The 15,824-nt window shown below is 52.2% G+C and overlaps 4 protein-coding genes across 4 annotated transcripts; 3 read left to right on the top strand and 1 right to left on the bottom strand.

Moving 5' to 3' along the window:
• Positions 1 to 272: 272 nt before the first annotated feature.
• LOC34618653 (tauropine dehydrogenase) lies at positions 273 to 3,043 on the top strand. Its single transcript, XM_022731972.1, has 7 exons — positions 273 to 628; positions 813 to 955; positions 1,281 to 1,381; positions 1,731 to 1,915; positions 2,098 to 2,315; positions 2,448 to 2,540; positions 2,751 to 3,043. Exons 1-7 carry the CDS (start codon positions 273 to 275, stop codon positions 3,041 to 3,043), a joined length of 1,389 nt encoding a protein of 462 aa, XP_022586764.1.
• Positions 3,044 to 3,776: 733 nt separating this feature from the next.
• On the bottom strand, positions 3,777 to 4,807 carry LOC34618654 (nuclear transport factor 2). The gene is made up of 4 exons (XM_022731973.2): positions 4,728 to 4,807; positions 4,320 to 4,498; positions 3,962 to 4,045; positions 3,777 to 3,811 (listed from the first exon to the last, which is right to left on the bottom strand). The coding sequence occupies exons 1-4, from the start codon at positions 4,805 to 4,807 to the stop codon at positions 3,777 to 3,779; spliced, it is 378 nt and encodes a 125-aa protein (XP_022586765.2).
• Positions 4,808 to 5,829: 1,022 nt separating this feature from the next.
• Positions 5,830 to 10,347, top strand: LOC34618655. Its single transcript, XM_026333899.1, has 12 exons — positions 5,830 to 5,942; positions 6,068 to 6,143; positions 6,325 to 6,381; positions 6,536 to 6,603; positions 6,796 to 7,010; positions 7,194 to 7,443; positions 7,641 to 7,726; positions 7,868 to 7,980; positions 8,419 to 8,524; positions 8,896 to 9,113; positions 9,235 to 9,553; positions 10,007 to 10,347. Exons 1-12 carry the CDS (start codon positions 5,830 to 5,832, stop codon positions 10,345 to 10,347), a joined length of 1,962 nt encoding a protein of 653 aa, XP_026189684.1.
• A 2,366-nt stretch (positions 10,348 to 12,713) lies between these two features.
• LOC34618656 lies at positions 12,714 to 14,999 on the top strand. The gene is made up of 3 exons (XM_026333898.1): positions 12,714 to 13,006; positions 13,144 to 13,613; positions 14,722 to 14,999. The coding sequence occupies exons 1-3, from the start codon at positions 12,714 to 12,716 to the stop codon at positions 14,997 to 14,999; spliced, it is 1,041 nt and encodes a 346-aa protein (XP_026189683.1).
• The last annotated feature ends 825 nt before the right edge of the window (positions 15,000 to 15,824 follow it).

Below are 15,824 nucleotides of genomic sequence, written 5' to 3'. Positions count from 1 at the left end.
CCAGAGACCACCCGGGCGTTCCTTGACTGCAGAGCAAAGCACACTAGGGCTGTCCACACATGCTTCCCGATGCAGTATTTGGATGTTTATTCGTTCAAACCTCTTTTTTTGCATATTATTTTGATTGTCGGTGGTTTATGCAATTCCATGTAGTCTTGGTCTCTGTCTTTCGCACTCGCAGCTGGCTGTTGGAATACTGCTTGAGCCCCCATCCACACCTTTTCTCGTCCACCCTCCCCTTACTTTCTCCTACCTAGTCGTTAGAAAGCAAAATGGCGCTTCCATCCGCTACATGCTCTGCCCAAGAGAAAGGAAGCAGTAGCCCTAGTTACTGCTCTGCCGGGGCCAATCCAAGCAATAGCAACTGTTGCTCTACCCAAGGCATCTGCAATAAGAACGATACCTGGGTTTCCCAAGGCGTTCAGATCCCTTATGCTATGTGCATTTGCATTGTTGGGGGCGGGAACATAGCAGGCGCCGCCGCCGCTTGGTTGGCAAGGCAGCACAAGAACCTTTGTGTGCACGTCCTCACAAGGCAGCCAGGAAGGTGGACCCGGAACGTTAAAGTCAGGGCGAACCCTCTGTGCAGATGGGCTTCCATGGAACCATATGAAGCGAACATTAAGGTGTAGGTTACAAAGACGAATACTCCTCATGTTCTGCAGCGATCCAACAGAGTGTACTTGATGGATGTCTTGTACTGATTCTGTCTCCCCGTGAAGTATTGTCGTAGCAATCACACCCACACCAAGAGCCGCTTGTACCGGCTCTTTCTTCTCGCAATTTAAGTCCAATGCTTCTGTTGCCTTCAGGATAACTGACGACCCGGCGGTGGCAGTAAGTAGCGCAAGTCTTGTTATGCTTGCCGCCCCAGCACATGTGCACTTGGACCTGCTGAAAAAGGTTAAGCCCTATCTCAAACCTGGATGCATCCTCGGGACTCTCTTTGCGCAAGGTGCGAAATGGACACTGCGAAGTTTCTAGAGGATTCTTTGAGCATTTCTCATATCCCTACAACAAATGCAGCTGTAGTGTGTTGTCGCCCTTGTTTTAATTGCCCGAATTATCGCCATATGTACCGCCATTGTGCGCCTCCTTTCCCCCATGGGCTTCCCCATGCTATGTAGGAAGGTGTGGTTTCTGCCGGCCACATGCACGTATTTTGCGGGGTTTGGGCTTCGGTGATGGGTATCGTTGTGCGGCATGACTTGCATGCTCCCTCTGGTGATTAAATCTTCAAGACGCCCAAACAAGCTGGTTCACGGGGTGTGATGCTGCAGGAGGCTTTGATTGGGCTGTAGAAAGTGCCCTGGGTACTACTCAGTGCCAACTCAGTGCGGTCTTTGGTCTGCAGCACGTCCCGTGGCTAGCTCGCTGGGAGGTGAGCTTTTTAAGCAAGAAAGGCTACAGGATATAGCCAGCATGTGAAGTGTGCTTCGCCGACTGGGGCTTGAAGAGCAAGGGAATGTAGTTTTTTCGGGGGGCATGGTTAGACGTGGGTGGCGTGCCACAAATACAGCCGGAAGATTCTTGAGCCTTCTACATCTTTATGGGGCATTGGAGCACCCGCTCACCTGCGCCATAAGCACATACATCCGAGGGTTTGAGCTAATCATAGGTGCTCGCAGTACAATGGTCATTATTTTTAACTGCCGCGACCCACAGCAGGACACGTGCACCGGTTTCCTTTTGAGGTTTCATAGTTTGCCGTCTATGCCGTTTGCATGCAGGAGTACGGCAAGTCTGTCGAGATTATTGGTCCGAAGGAGTTTTTGTGTATGGCAGTTTCTCCCCCGTGTGCAAGATCAATGGTGCAGATGATAATGCAGTTCTGCTTCGACCAACCTTGCAAGCTGCTTCCCAATTTCCTTAGCTTGACCCTCACCCCAAGCAACCAAATCATCCATCCGGCAAGGTAGTCCAACTGCAGCCAGTTCATCCCGTTCCTATGTTTTCCGTTAGCGGGAGCTATCTCGGAGCTATCCTTTTCGCTAGCGTTTTTAGGCCGTTTATTTTTGTGAAACCACTCTTGATGGCAGCAAAAGGGGGCAGAACTGCGTGCACTACAGCCAAGTCAGAAAGAACGCTTGCACGCAGGTACTATTCTATCTTCAAGCACTGGGACGGCGTTCGCGCTTACCGCCAAGATGAAATTTCATGGGGGTTATACACTGAATTTGATGCAGAGGCCGCAAAGTATTTGGCTTTAATGGACGAAGAATTGCAGAGCATTAAACGGGCACTCATTCAAAAATGCCCTGATTTGGACCTAAGCACTGTTCGCCCAGTTCAAGAGCGAATTGTTGAACAATACGGTAAGCGGCGCATTTATCAGTACCCCTTCCCTAGGATCATCTACTACATCACTGATCTGTTCCGCAAGGATAGTGGCTCAAATTTATCCATATACTGCTTTATAGCTTGCTCGCTTTTCGGTGATTCTTCAGGTGATGATGTGAAGGACCGCAGCAGTTTGCAGACAGTGATGTCGTCCAATAAGGGCTATGCATCGTGCCGCACGCCAACCATTGCAGTGCCAGGTATGAAGCCCACCTTAAAGTTTAAACGACAAGTCCACACGTTTCATAAACCTCAAAAATAGTTATGCTTCTATTCAGTCTCGTCGCCTATCTGTCCTGGTATCATCCTGCTAGCTTTGAGGGGCATTCATCGCCTCCCGATCTAACGCATGTGTAAACACATTTTGCTACTCATCGTCCGTGCCTGCTGGTGTTCCTCTATTCTGCCAGGCGGGTTTCACCCGTGCGTCCAGGGCCGCCTATTCCAAGAAGACGTGCCGAGCGGCCTGTGCGTACTACGTTGTATCGCCGAGATGGTGGACGTGCCCACCCCTACCATAGACCTGATGATCAAGTGGCACCAGAAATGGATGAACATCGAGTTTCTCAAGGACGGAAAGCTAAACCCAGAGACAATACACCTCACCACCACACCAGCTAGATACGGGATCACCACCGTTGAACAGCTAGCCGCAACAACCCTCCGAGGCTGCAGCGGCTCAGCCCAGGTGTCCAACAAATAACTTGAATTGTTTTATTGATGCAGTGGAGAGGAACTACTCACCGCAAACGTCATCATGTTCAATTGGTCTCTGCAACTTTACCATCCAGTGCAAAGAGCGCTAGTTGCACCTTTAGATGTCGATGTATACTTAAAAGCAATAAAAGCCTGCAGATCTGAAGTGGCTTTTGGTAGTGCATCCAAGCTAGCTCGCTATGGCCTCTCCTTTTCATTTCCCGCTCGCTCTCTCACTATGCGAAGCCATGCGTTCGCTCCTCTTCATGAATTTGTCCCAGTCGTATCATCATTCAAAGCTGCGCGCTGCAGTAGCAGCATGCCGTCTCCTCCTATCCCTAGTTCCCGGCTCTTTACCAATTAGCCTGCATACCTGTCTACTGATCTACCCGTAGGCGGGCCAGCTACTATCTAGGGTATTAGGTTACTGCCTCAGTAGTTCCTGCTACTTGTCATGTTCGTATCACCAGGCATTCAAATGCATGCATGCACGGTGTAAACCGTACAGACGGTATGAAGAACTATGTCACTCACTTTAGCCTTCAAGAGGATCAGACAGAGTTTACGAGGTTAAAGCCCGCTTGCTCGTTCCGCGTGCATCGAAAGTCCCGAAGGCTTCGAAGCGTTAAGCTTCAGTGTAGGGGGCTCGGCGCACAGGCCAGGCGTTGTTCTATGAAGCCGTTGTCGTTCCCGTGGCTACTTCGGAAGCTCGCCGCTCACGGTCAAGGTGGTGCAACTGTTCAGCCGATGCAAAGGCGGAAGCAGTCGTTAAAAACTGCAAAGGAAAGTGACCTCAGAAGGAAAAGGCCAAGGCATCTTTGCTGCCCCTATGACCTCGCAAGGGTAAACAAGCTATTGCTTTCCAACTGTCACCCGCCCTACGGGTAATTGCTCCCTCCCTTATGCCCCTACACTTTAAGCTCACCAGCATACGTGCCACTGCCGTTAGGCACCAAGTTGAAGGACTGTGTAAACTTCATGGGAGGATTATCCTCGATCGCCAAGTCCCCTGGCCGCGGCATTCAACACAAGAGGTTACAAAGCACATTCAGCAGGACCCAAGGGACGACACTACTCAGTGCGCTTGGGCACTGGGTAACAGGGAGTGGAGAAGCAGAGCTCATGCGCAGGTGAGATCCGTAACTTGCAATGCATGCATTGCATTCGTCCGCGAATAGAGATAGCTTTGGGCACTACTATAGTCGCAGCTGCAGCAGTTGTGGCGCCTGCTTTTCACACCTCACATGGTGCAACAGGTCGCTGCGGGTCGGCCCCTCACTTACCGCAAACGATGATAAGGACTCCTCCGTTCGGCGTAGGTTGGCAGTCGCAGGTCACGAGCTGGTGCTTCACGACTGCTGGCAGTTCCTGTAGCTTCTGCACAATTGCTGCAGCCCCCCGGAACTGCGTTCCTTCATAGGTCAATAAGGAGTTTTCTGTGTACAACTCGGCCAGGCCCGCCCTGGCAGAACACGACACACGCTGAACTCTTAATATCCTCTCAACAGTGCACGGTAAAGGGCTCGCAAGGGCAAAGTGAAGCCGCCGCTTGATTTCACGAATCGGGATACACTCTGTGCGAAGGTGATACCAGAAGTCTCAGTAGGATTTTAAAGAGCAGAAGGGCCCCTATGAAAGTACCTCCAAAAAATTGTCTGCAAAAGTGTGTACAGGTGTGATTACACAAGTACCTGTTGCTGCGGAAGGTCTCATAGTAGACCTGGACGAACTGCGGGCCGATAGAGTCAAAATGGGGATTCAGCTGCAGCATCGTCACGCCCTGAGGAGACACATTGCAGACGGGATTGCGACAGTCTATGCTCATCAACAATGACTTTGGTATGTTTTGCCTTCCAGTCCTTAGAAACACTAATTCTAGGAGTTCTAAGGGATCAAAGGAAAGCGGAACGGTAGAAGCACGATACACAGCCATGTCCAGGATGACTCATACGCAGCTGTAGTACTACAGTCTGCTATTCGTGTCCCCAGACTAATGTGATTGCTACGACTGCCACTCCTCCCTCAACTGGTGGCGGTGTTATGTCGCCGCCGCTGTTACGATACTGGTAAATGCGTGTGACACCAGAGACACAAAAGGCTGCCGTACTTGGTAGGTGTAGTGGTGGCTTATTCAGGGCCTTGTTGCTTGTGATGGTGCGTTGTTTTCCTTTGCTGTGAAGCAAATGGCCTGAGGAAGAGGCGCTGACCAGCATATGGTGAACAAATGGGTCGCACATATACTTGGAAAATCTAATGAAATAGTGCGTTCCTGTGGCATTTTAAAAAAGTCAATGGGCGTCCTCTGCACACTGTGGGCGGTAGGGGTTTCAGCTGGGGCATGACCCGCACAACCTGCACCTATTGTACGAAGAACGCACCCTTTCTCTCTTCACTGCCTCTCTTCAATAGTTAGAAACCTCTAATGGTGTTACTATTGCCTGAAAACCCCACAAAACGAGCCCTAAACGCAGTAGATTGTGGACGCAGCCCCAGCCGTAGTCCCTCCACCCCGACCCCCCTACCACCTCTAACCTGAACGCCACCAGGAACCTTCTAGACCTGAACATGTGCAGCCCGCTCTTCCCTCCCCATCTTCCTCATTCTCGCATTGATGTACAGCATGCATAGTGGCCATCGCCTTGTAGGCTTCGTGATGCAATCCAAAGCCTGCACGGGAAGGTCAGAATCCTCCGATCGTATGTCCCAAGAAGGCTCGACCCCAGGACGCCAGTCTACCCTCCGTCGCACGAAATTCCCACTCCTCACCTCCTCATCAGCGAATCCTCAGGGAAAATGAGCAGCGCTGCCCCTCCAGCAGCGGCGAAGGCCCAGAGGAGACTTGACAAATCTTTCGCTGTGGCAGCGGCGACCGCCGTCGCCGAAGGCAGAGTGCCGCCGACGCATTGGTGAGCGGCAACAGGAGGAAGGAACTCTTCGCAGAGAGAATTGAGACATGGAAGGGACAACGGACCACAAGACAGTACAGGACCTTCGTGCGTTCGTGGCGTTGGTGTTGCGATTGCTGCTGCAGGGGCGATACCGAAGAGCTCTGTCGGCAGTTTCCTGCAGACAGCCCTGACGTCCAGGATCTCAATGCCATCTCACATGTATAGCAACTCCTCAGGCCCGAACTCCAGAAGTCACCCGCCTCTTTACATGTGGCAGAGTGTAGCGTCAACAGCAGTATCCTTCCATCCCCTAAAGAGTAGCTGGTGCTGAACTACAAGCCACGTGTCATACTGCCAATGTTTTCTTGTGTCGGTTGCTGCTGCTGCTATGGTTTCACAGCAGCAGCTCCCTCTCCCAGACGGGGCCGTCTGCCGCTACCTCTGCTTCGTCCAGCAGGTGCACTGCGGAGTTTCCACCACAGTTACTACCACCCTTTCTTCAGCTGCGTTTCTGGCTCCCCCAAGTGCTTTTAGCGCCTCTGCTCCCTATTGATATCCACCCCACATCTTCCAGCACACCGGCTCCGCTTTGTTGTCGTGCGTTCCTGCAGCCTCTAAATGTCGAATGCTTTATTGGCGCTGTCTGCCGAAATGGTGTCTGGGAGTCATCGAAGTTCAGGTCCTTAGCTGCTCCGATGGCGGCTGTTCTTGCTGCTGTTCCTGCTGCTGCTGCTGCGGCCGCCGCTGGGATGTGGCGGGTAGCCACTTGCCCATTCATTTCCATAACGGGCCCTCCTCTTTATTTCGTTGTTCGTGTTACAACGCCTCTGCATTGCGATCCGCTGGTCTCTTGATTCTCTTCGTGTCTCAGAGAGGCCCTGCCCGAGCCTGCTCCGGCTGGCAGCAATTCTCTCCTCTGGACTCGCCATGCCTTCCGCTGCTGCCTCTCGCCAGGGGCTGCACCCTGGTGGCACCAGCCGCGACGCCAGCATCAGAAGCAACTGGCGTTGCGGGAGTGCATTCTCCTTTTGTATCCTAAGGAGGGAGAACCCCTCCCCAATTTGAATGACGTCATTGAGATTGTCGGTATGTACGGCTACTGTCTGTAGGTCGCCTCCTGCCTCTGCACCATTTCTTTTCGCCACTCCCCCTGTTGCATTGACCTCTCGTGTATATTGGCGTGTGCCTTCCTTCGTGTGGTTTTGCGTTTCAGGGTTCTGTTGGGGAGGCCCACACGCAACAGCGGATATGTTCGTTGATCCTCGGGAGAACTGCGACTGCAAGGCCCCCAGAACGAGTGGCCAAGGGGCCTCCCAGTTGCGGATCCATGCATTCCTTCTTCAGTGGCGTCTGAGGCGAGACCTCCATGGGAAAGATTCACCTTTACTTGTGAGCTTTGCGATGCCTTAGCTCTCGCTGCAGCACCCTACGCCGGTGCCACGGGACTGCATGAGGCTCCAAAGGCCAACCCAAAAAGCGCCTTTGCTACTTCCACTTATTGGAGTTGCGCTCTTCTTGTGTATGTGCTGAGCAGCCCAAGGAGCCTGTCGCGTTATCATGCTTCGAGGACCAAAGGCAGAGGGCCATACGGTTTCTTCTCGAGTCCGCCAAGGCCCTTGTGGATGCCTTGCTACCTTAGTCAGGCCTTTTTTGCTGGGGCGTCGGCCGTCTTAGTTGCTTTACACACGGGCTTATGACTCTGCGGTGTTTGCTCAGCTGTTTCGAAGGCGACGCCGTTGCAGCAGAGTATGCCCTTTTGACCCTGTGCTCGCGGCCGTCGTTGCAGCAGCAACAGGAGGGAGGCACGGCCTACCACCGCCTCCGAGTTGCTTTCATCAGATCTGGGAAGCCCAGTTCAAGTATATCCAGTGATCAGCAGCAGCGGCAACAAGACCCCTGCTGTGCCACACTAAAGAGCTGCGAAGGGCGAGCCGAAGCATCAGGGTCTGCCGAGGACTGCCCTGTTGCTGGGCCTCCTGTTGCCACGACAGAGGCCTGCGTATGCTCCCTCCACACGGCAGCTACTCGGCGGCTCCTCAATGCGTGCCGCGAGCTAGTAGGTTAAGTAGATACAGTTCTCGCTTCTGCCCTCCATTGAACATTTTCGCCTCAGTTTTTGAAGTGTATGTGTCTGTGTATGCATGGGTAAGCGTGTATGTGTATGTGTATGTGCGTATATGTATGTGTATGTGTGTGCCCGTGTGTGCATGTGTATGTGTATGTGTATGTGCGTGTGTGTGTGCCTGTGTGTATATGTATGTGTATGTGTGTGCCCGTGTGTGTGCATGTGTGTCTGCCTGTGCTCTTACTGCCGCCCTGTTTGGTTTCGTGTGTCTGGGAGTGCTTGAAGCGACAGTCGCCTTCTTTCCTTTGGCTTGCGACTAAATTCTGCTGTTGTGACCCCAGCACTCACCGAGCTCCTGGCTGCTGCTGCGGCTGGCTCCGTTCCTTCAGAGATCGCACAGATATGTGACTTTGGGTGCTTCTGCTTCAGGTGCCGTTCGCGGCTCTGGTGTCTGCACATGAAGAGGCCCTAGTGATGCATGCGCTTGGACCTCACCTGCAGCTCGCAGATGATGACCTCAGCGAAGACTTACTATGTAAATTTCTTCCTCTGTAGCTACGTACTCTTTGTCTCTTTCAAGCTACGCTAATGGTACCCCTCACTCCGCTCCCTAAGAAACTCACCACCTCTAGCTGAAACCTTGCTCCGTATTACTCTACACCCGCAAACACACATACACGTGGACAGCCATACATACGCATTTACATACACACACACAAGCGTGCGCGCAGACACGCACATCCACTTGGGCGATTCATCTTTCTCTGTCTCAGCCTTAAAACGTCTGTGAATATGGAGATATGTATACGTCGATGTACTTGTATGGCCCTTTGTGTGCACATACCTTCATTTAAAGACCGGCATGGCATATGCAATGCTCCAGGGGCTGATGTACTGTTCGTGCAGCTGCGGCGCCTCTTCAGCTGCCTCCTGGCTGCGCGTTGATAATCGATCAGCCTCACTCTCTCGAGAGAAGGCGCCTTAATGCCTTCGTGAGGCAACGTTGTGCAGTAGCAGCAGCTACGACCAAGAAGGAATGGGAGCAACAACAGCAGCAACAACAGAAAGAACAGCAGCAACAGCAACAAAAAATTGGCGCCAACCTTGCCGCATTGCAGATGCTGGTCCGTCTCTCCCCCTTTTGAACCTCCAGCAGGCGTGGCCTTGAATTTCCCAGCTAGACAGTATGCGTTGATTTAAGGCTTGGTGAATAGGGCTTTCGGTTGATGTTTGGTGTTGGTGCAGATAGCAGACGGCGCGGTGCCATATGACTTTCTGACCGGCGTCCGCTCCATTGAGACAGACTGCTGTGTCTTGTTGGTGACGCATGAGGAGAGCGTCTCGCATTTTGAAGGCTTAGTAGACGTGCCGATACATCCCACGGAAGGCTGGAAGTCAAGCGACGAAATGAGGCAGCGGCAGGAGAGGAGCCGGTTGGAGGAACTTCGGCAGTATGTTGCTGCTGCAAGAGGAGGATCTAGAGTCGTCCAGCTACACGAGGAGCTGAGGGAGAGGGCAATTTCTGATTTTGTAAAAAAGCGGCAGCTATATGATGACGTTTCGTGTAAGTCCTGATGCTCCTGGATGCGTGCTGCATTGTCAGGGTAACAATTCCCCTTCGCTGCCTCCGCCGCAAACTACCGTTGTGCGCTTGGCGAAAGGGGTTGTGACGGTTACTCCGTATAGAAAAGTGTCCTTTACTGCGAAAGGAGGGGAGGGTAGACAATAGGGGTGAGGTCGTGTCTTTTGAGCTGTGTGACTTCGTTTTACTCGAGTTTGCTGAAACCCGTGTTTGCTTTTCTCTTCCTTGTCTCTGCTCGACCGCTTCCACCTGCTTGCCTGCACTGCTTTCGGCTAGTTGGATATACATAAGACAGAAGAACAAGCAGTTTTTCTTGTCTTCTTTTTACCATGTGGCTTCCCAAGGTTCCTCTTTGCTCCATTATCCTTGACCGGTTCTTCTCGTTACTACTAATGCCGTCGATTGCCGTCGGCTGTGCTTGCTCTCAATGTGCAGCAAGCGATTTCGAGCATTGGGTTTTAGTGGCCGCAGCCGTCGCCGCGTCGCACGGCAGCTTCATGACGAATGAAGAAGAGGAAGCCAAAGGAGAAAACGCGGCAGGGACGCACACAAAGCGATGCGCAAACGAACAAACAGTCACAGCAGCAGGAGAGAGGCCCTCTGCTGTCTTGGTCAAGCTGGAACATTGGGAGAAGGCGCAGGCACTAGAAGATGAAAGAAGGAGCAGACTGAGAGCTCTCAAAAGGAGGCAAGAAGCTAAAGAAGAGAAGGATAGGGATCGGCACGAGGCCGAGGAAGCGCTCGCCTCGCATACAGCCAAACTGTCCATCGTCTGACAATCCATGTTTTTTTTTAAGCTGCATAAATTTCCGAGACTCGGATACTCTGGCTACAGATCGTTGTGTGTGAACCTAGTTTTTTGAATTGACCACGCGCCCCAACAAACGCACAGCGAAGACACAGAGACGAAAGGCGGAGGTAGCAGGGTAGTGAGAGAGGGTCCGTCTTTTTCAATGCAGCTACGTGTTTATTTCCAGTGCAGATTTTTTTACATCTTGAGAGAAGAGCAAGCACTTTATGTGGGAGGAGTGATTCACCATTAATAAACTTCGTATCATGTAAACATGGAACGCAAGCACGCTGTATCCCAGGCGCGCACTTTCGTTTCCAATATTCCACCAAACTGAGAGCGTCATCGACTTATGTATATTGAGCCGCCAGTGCCAAGCGGTGCATGAGCAGGATGTCTTTTAATCTTTAGCGAAAATTGCCGCAATGGGGTAGAAGTCCCTCTTCGTTTACTGCGTGTGGTTGCCTCTTGTTATCTCTTATGTGAGTCCCAGACTGATTACAGGTATTGGGTGACTTCCGGCATATCGTGCATGGGTATCCGAGACATGGTGTATGACATATCTGCAATTCGGGGGCACCAGGCTGGCACTTCGATGTTTGTCCTTATCGGAAGAGAAAAAATAGATGCATCTGAACTTACTCGTCAGCATAACTGAAATGCAAACACCATTGCATGGAAGATCAACTCATTTGTCATGTATTCTTCATTTTTGGGCTTGTGCAAACAGCGGTAAATTTCTTGTGGCAATTGATTTGCCAGTCTGCAGGCACGATGGAGGCTGTGAAGGAATCGTGTCAACATGCTAGTATTGTTAGGTAAAAAAACGCCAATGAAATTCCTTATGCTCGAGCCTCCTAATTTATCCAGCATCTCTATACTCTATTCACACTGTTTTCAAAGCAAACTCACGACTACTCTTTAGTGTGCCTGACTTGATGACGCACAAGCAGCAGGCACTCGGAATCCAGAGGGGAAAAAATAGGGCATTGTATGTCTCGGTTGCACATAATAGCTAGCCTACCATTAGTGAAAATGGTTAAATGTTTCTTTCAACTTCTTAACCAATGAAAGGCTTAATAACGTGCCAGATACAGGCTCTTGCACTCGCCTCGCTCGTTGGGAGATTTCTAGCAAATGGGCTGCCAGCCCCGGGCATACCAGCCTTCGGATTCAGAGCCCTTGTAATCAATAGAAGACCGCAACGGGATTTTCCCAAGGTCAAAACAACCAGCGTTCCCTACCCTTTCCACCCCCAGCCGGTCGCATGTTCCCGTGAGCCGATTTCCTCGCGCCTTCCCCCTGCCAGCAGGCAGCATCGTTTCCAGTTCCTTGGCGTTGTTGTTGCTGTTCACCAAGCATATCCTGAAAAACCTCAAGGTGTAACTTCCAGGGCGAAGCTGAAACCGCATGCCTCGTGGCGTTTTGTCTTCAACGCCGACCAACCTCACGCATGCGTCTTCGTGAACCATAAGCCTTGAAGCTCCAACCCCTCAATATATATATATACATATATACGCCTTCGCAGCTTTTGCAAATCTGACACCATGCTGCCGGCCGTAGGACCAGCAGTGGTGCGGAGCTGCGGCTTGCGAGGGACGCACTTCATCAGGCGATACCTTGCCTCCCAGGCTGCCTCGTCACATAGCCCGCCGATTGCTGCACCAACAGCTGCTCATGCTACCACTTCAGTGTCAACATGGCAGTACCACAGTCAGTGGTGCTCCAGAGGCACATCCATTGTTAGCCGTGACAACAACAAGAAAGTGCGGCTTTTGCATACACTTCCCACTGCCCCCAGCGATCGGGTAGTCACAGCTCAGCTGCTGGAACATCCAGAGGAATTGCTGCAGTTTGTTTCTGACTCTTCAAGCCGAGACCTACCCACATTGCAGCAAGTCCTTCGGCGGCTAGCGAGGGCCAGCAAGGACCCCGGGGTTGCGTCAGTATTGCAGAAGGATGAGCGGCTGCATCAGCTGCTGAACCAAATAGGAATTCTCTTACAGCAGGCAGATGGGCGGATGCTGGCGCAAATTTCAAGCTCCCTAGCAGTGCTCAGAGTTTCTAACCTCGCAACGCAGCAAGTATGGCATGGTTCCCGTTTCCTCCTACCTCTCTTAGCGGGAAGTGCCGGATCGGTCGTCTTCCTTTTAGTCGGCCCTTCGCTGTGAAGGCTACGATTTCGAGGAGGATGCCTTTGGAGAGGCGACTGATTCTTGTGACTGCTGCCGAGGGGTTCTACAGCTCCAGTTCCTTCATCTGTTGCTGCCGCTGTTGCTGCGTCTCATGCTGCTGCTTCTGCCGCTTCCCTCTGGTGTTGTGCTGCAGCTTGCAATGCAGCTAGGCCGCGAGATGGCTTCCCGTGCTGACTGCCTCTCTCCGCGTTCCCTGTGCATCCTAGCTGCTTCGCTTGCTGCTCTTCAGGTGCGAGACATCGAGGTGCAGCAGTTCGTCTGGCGGGAGGTCCAACAACAGCTGCAGCAACTGCAGCCACCCGATCTATGTTTGCTGTTGGAAGCCATGAGGCGCTGGGGGGCCTACAGCCGCAGTAATTGCGACCTACTTTTGCAAAGGATGAGCGAAGAAATCGACTCCTTCACAGCTGCGGATGTTGCGGCTTCAATAGATGCGATTGCGAGCATGGGGTAAGGCCTCCCGATAGGCGAGTGCTTTCTGGCCACTCAGGATATAGCGTCAGACGTGTGAGCCTGTGGCTCCTTGCTGCATGCAAACCTACTGCTGAAACGTCATTCGGCTTGGCTGCACGCCGTTCTTGCTGCAGATTGGCTCGGGGATTTCTGCTGCGGCAGCTAAGCTCTTTGGCTTTCGAGAACTTGCACCAGTTTTCGCAGCAACAGCTCCTGGTGCTCATGAAGGGCTTGGGCCGCCTACGTTTCCTGACGCCTGCTAATTGCGAGACCCTGTTGCAGCATTTTAGAATAGACTGCAGCAGCGCTGAGGAGCAACAGCAGCACTCGCCAGGCAGCGACAGAGGCGCCGCAGGGGACTTAGGATGGACCCCCCATAAGAGCGCACAGTTACTGGGGGCCCTCGCCCTTTGCGATGTAGGGCCTTTGCAAAGCGGGCTTGAATCGATGCTTTTGCAGTTGTTGCAGCACATTGAGAAAACTTTTGGAGGCCCCTCCACACCAGAAACTGCTTCTGCGGGCCTCCGTGGGGTGGTGCTCCATCGCCTGGGCACGGCCGCTCTGGTCGACGCTGCATATGCAATTTGCTGCTTCCAGCTTCAAGGCAAGCAAACGAGCAGCTAGAGAGAGGGGACGAGCTGTTTCGAGTAGAGTACAGCGTGAATCAATCGGTCTTCTGCCAAAGGCGCCATCGCGCCGCCTTTGAACACACATAGGAGCCACGGAGGCTGGTGGAGGCACTTGAGAGGAGCGACTCGTGGTAACCTTGAAAGTGTTGGGGCGAGGGCCAGCCTGTGTGCGCTCTAGTTGCGCTTGCTGCGTGCTGCCTTCAGAGAAGGTGGACTTGCTGCAGCGGATACTGGAGGCATTGTATGCCAAGCCAGTGTCGAAAGACAGGTGCTTGTTGTGAAATGCGCCAGATTTCGCTGTTGCTTATGCTGATCCTGCCCCCCAAATTTGCGTATTGCATCTTGTTTCTTCTTCGGGACTCTACTGGTCGCTTGAGCCTCCGTCTCCTCAGTCGAGGTGCACTGAAGTATTCCTGCTGTCTCCTTGTTACTTGAGCTCAGGTTGATCCTGATGCGCGTCCATGAAATTCAGAGGGCTGCCGAGTTGGAACTGAAGAGTTGCAAGGCGCAACCGCCATTGGCCTGGCGTACGGCTTTTGATGAAGCAAGTAAGCGCGAGAATTCGCACGACGAAGAGGGCAATAGAAAGAAATAAATAGTGGGCGGTCTTGAGGAGAGCAAGCAGAAATGTCACTTAGCGAAGAGACAGTTGAACGAGGATCCCGGTGCAGAGGCGTATTGATGGCTTCTTTGATGGAGTTTCTAGGGCATACTTGCAGTCTCATAGGATATTTTGCACCTTTGTGGCAACAGGGTGCCGTAGAACATGATGACCGTTGATAATTTAATAGGCTAGCACCACGCACATGCAGGACTTGAGGGCCAAGTTAGAGTCTAGGACTACTGCAAAACAGCAAGGAAATTTACAAATATGAAGCACCTGACAGCATGGGTTCCATCTTTGAAACAACCAAAAGGGCATACATTTTCCCGAGGGTGCTTCAGGGTTCTCCGTGCGTGTAATACTACATTTCATTTCCTGGGGTGTCTGTCCAGAAGTCTCTTGCTTGCTGGCTCTCCGCTATGTCCTTTTCCTCGTGTTCACTGCCAACCTTGTTGGCGTGTCTCTTTTGTCTTCTTCAGCGAGGCAAATGCAGGATAGGCAGGAGACAAGCGGGCTGCATGCAGAAGTGTCACTGGCCCTCGATTTGCTGCGGGGGCCTCACAGGCTGCAGTTGCAGAGAAATGTTGCCTGCGGGGGCTACAGAGTGGACTTTTTTGACCAGGACACGCGCATCTGCATTGATGTAGACACGGTGTACAAACACTCTCCATGCACTGTGAAGCACAGGCAAGGCAATGATTCCCAAAGAGGGGCAAGGATATGGGGGAAGGAGGGAGACTGGCAGATATATCAATAAATAAATGCCCGAACGATCAGGCTAGTGACATTGAGGAAGCCACACAACAATGGCACAACCAGCGAGCACCCAAGGGAGAGCTGCCACCAGGACCTAGAGCGAAGGCCCACCTAAAGTAGCGCGTGCTGAGTAATTCATGTAATGAGCCACACTGGTATCTTGGGGCCATCCTCTTTATGGTGTCTTGTACAGGCACCTCGCTCTTCAGGGGTTTCTTCCTGTGAACATTGAGTATTGGCAATGGCGTCGCTGCAGATTAGAAGTAAGTTTCCTTTCTTCATTCTTCCTCATCACCATCTTCGACCTCCACTGTTATTCTCCTTCCCTCGATTTGCGTCTTCCCCTCAGTGGAAAACCCGTCATTGGCTCGCTTTCCAAGATACTGTGACATTTCACTCCACCATGTCCTCAAGTTTATTGGTTTGTCGTCAGTTCCACGTGGAACGACTGGCTTTTTCTTCGTTGATTTTCTTTCAGGACGACCAGCTTCTATATCTCAAGCAGCGCCTGGCGCCGGTTCTCCAACAGAGGGACCGGCTTCAGCCAGCGCAACAATTCGCCTAGTCTCCAAGACCATAGCCCTTCCCTTGGACTATTCTATACCCTTCTCCTCAGCTAAAAGGGACCTGTTAGGGTCCTTGAGGAGCCTCCTTTCTCCGGAGCATTTCGCAGCACCAAGAGACCACGTGTTCGAGTGCCTGTCTACTCCTTGACTCACTGGAAGGCATGCTCTAGTGTTTCTCTGCTACTCCACGTGTGTTGCAATATTTTTATGTGGTGCATGTAGTGATATGCGCCCCCAAGTGTGCAAAATACGTGGAATGC

The sequence above is a fragment of the Cyclospora cayetanensis genome, unplaced genomic scaffold (genome assembly GCF_002999335.1).
Source record: "Cyclospora cayetanensis isolate NF1_C8 unplaced genomic scaffold, CcayRef3 CcayRef3_contig_32, whole genome shotgun sequence".
Taxonomy (NCBI): domain Eukaryota; phylum Apicomplexa; class Conoidasida; order Eucoccidiorida; family Eimeriidae; genus Cyclospora; species Cyclospora cayetanensis.
Note: the sequence above shows the minus strand (reverse complement) of the source record. Positions and strands in the feature narration are given on the sequence as shown.

Excerpts from the sequence above, each read along its gene's own strand:
- LOC34618653 (XM_022731972.1), top strand. The coding sequence starts at position 273 with ATGGCGCTTCCATCCGCTACATGCTCTGCCCAAGAGAAAGGAAGCAGT. Across the intron at positions 956-1,280 it reads CGGGACTCTCTTTGCGCAAG|GAGGCTTTGATTGGGCTGTA; the intron begins GTGCGAAATGGA and ends GTGATGCTGCAG. Across the intron at positions 2,541-2,750 it reads GCCAACCATTGCAGTGCCAG|GCGGGTTTCACCCGTGCGTC; the intron begins GTATGAAGCCCA and ends CTATTCTGCCAG.
- LOC34618654 (XM_022731973.2), bottom strand. The coding sequence starts at position 4,807 with ATGCTGCAGCTGAATCCCCATTTTGACTCTATCGGCCCGCAGTTCGTC. Across the intron at positions 4,499-4,727 it reads GAGACCTTCCGCAGCAACAG|GGCGGGCCTGGCCGAGTTGT; the intron begins GTACTTGTGTAA and ends GTGTTCTGCCAG. Across the intron at positions 4,046-4,319 it reads AGTCCTTATCATCGTTTGCG|GGGACTTGGCGATCGAGGAT; the intron begins GTAAGTGAGGGG and ends TGCCGCGGCCAG.
- LOC34618655 (XM_026333899.1), top strand. The coding sequence starts at position 5,830 with ATGAGCAGCGCTGCCCCTCCAGCAGCGGCGAAGGCCCAGAGGAGACTT. Across the intron at positions 8,525-8,895 it reads CCTCAGCGAAGACTTACTAT|CTGCGGCGCCTCTTCAGCTG; the intron begins GTAAATTTCTTC and ends CTGTTCGTGCAG. Across the intron at positions 9,554-10,006 it reads GCTATATGATGACGTTTCGT|CAAGCGATTTCGAGCATTGG; the intron begins GTAAGTCCTGAT and ends CTCAATGTGCAG.
- LOC34618656 (XM_026333898.1), top strand. The coding sequence starts at position 12,714 with ATGGCTTCCCGTGCTGACTGCCTCTCTCCGCGTTCCCTGTGCATCCTA. Across the intron at positions 13,007-13,143 it reads GATGCGATTGCGAGCATGGG|ATTGGCTCGGGGATTTCTGC; the intron begins GTAAGGCCTCCC and ends TTCTTGCTGCAG. Across the intron at positions 13,614-14,721 it reads TTGCTGCTTCCAGCTTCAAG|CGAGGCAAATGCAGGATAGG; the intron begins GCAAGCAAACGA and ends TGTCTTCTTCAG.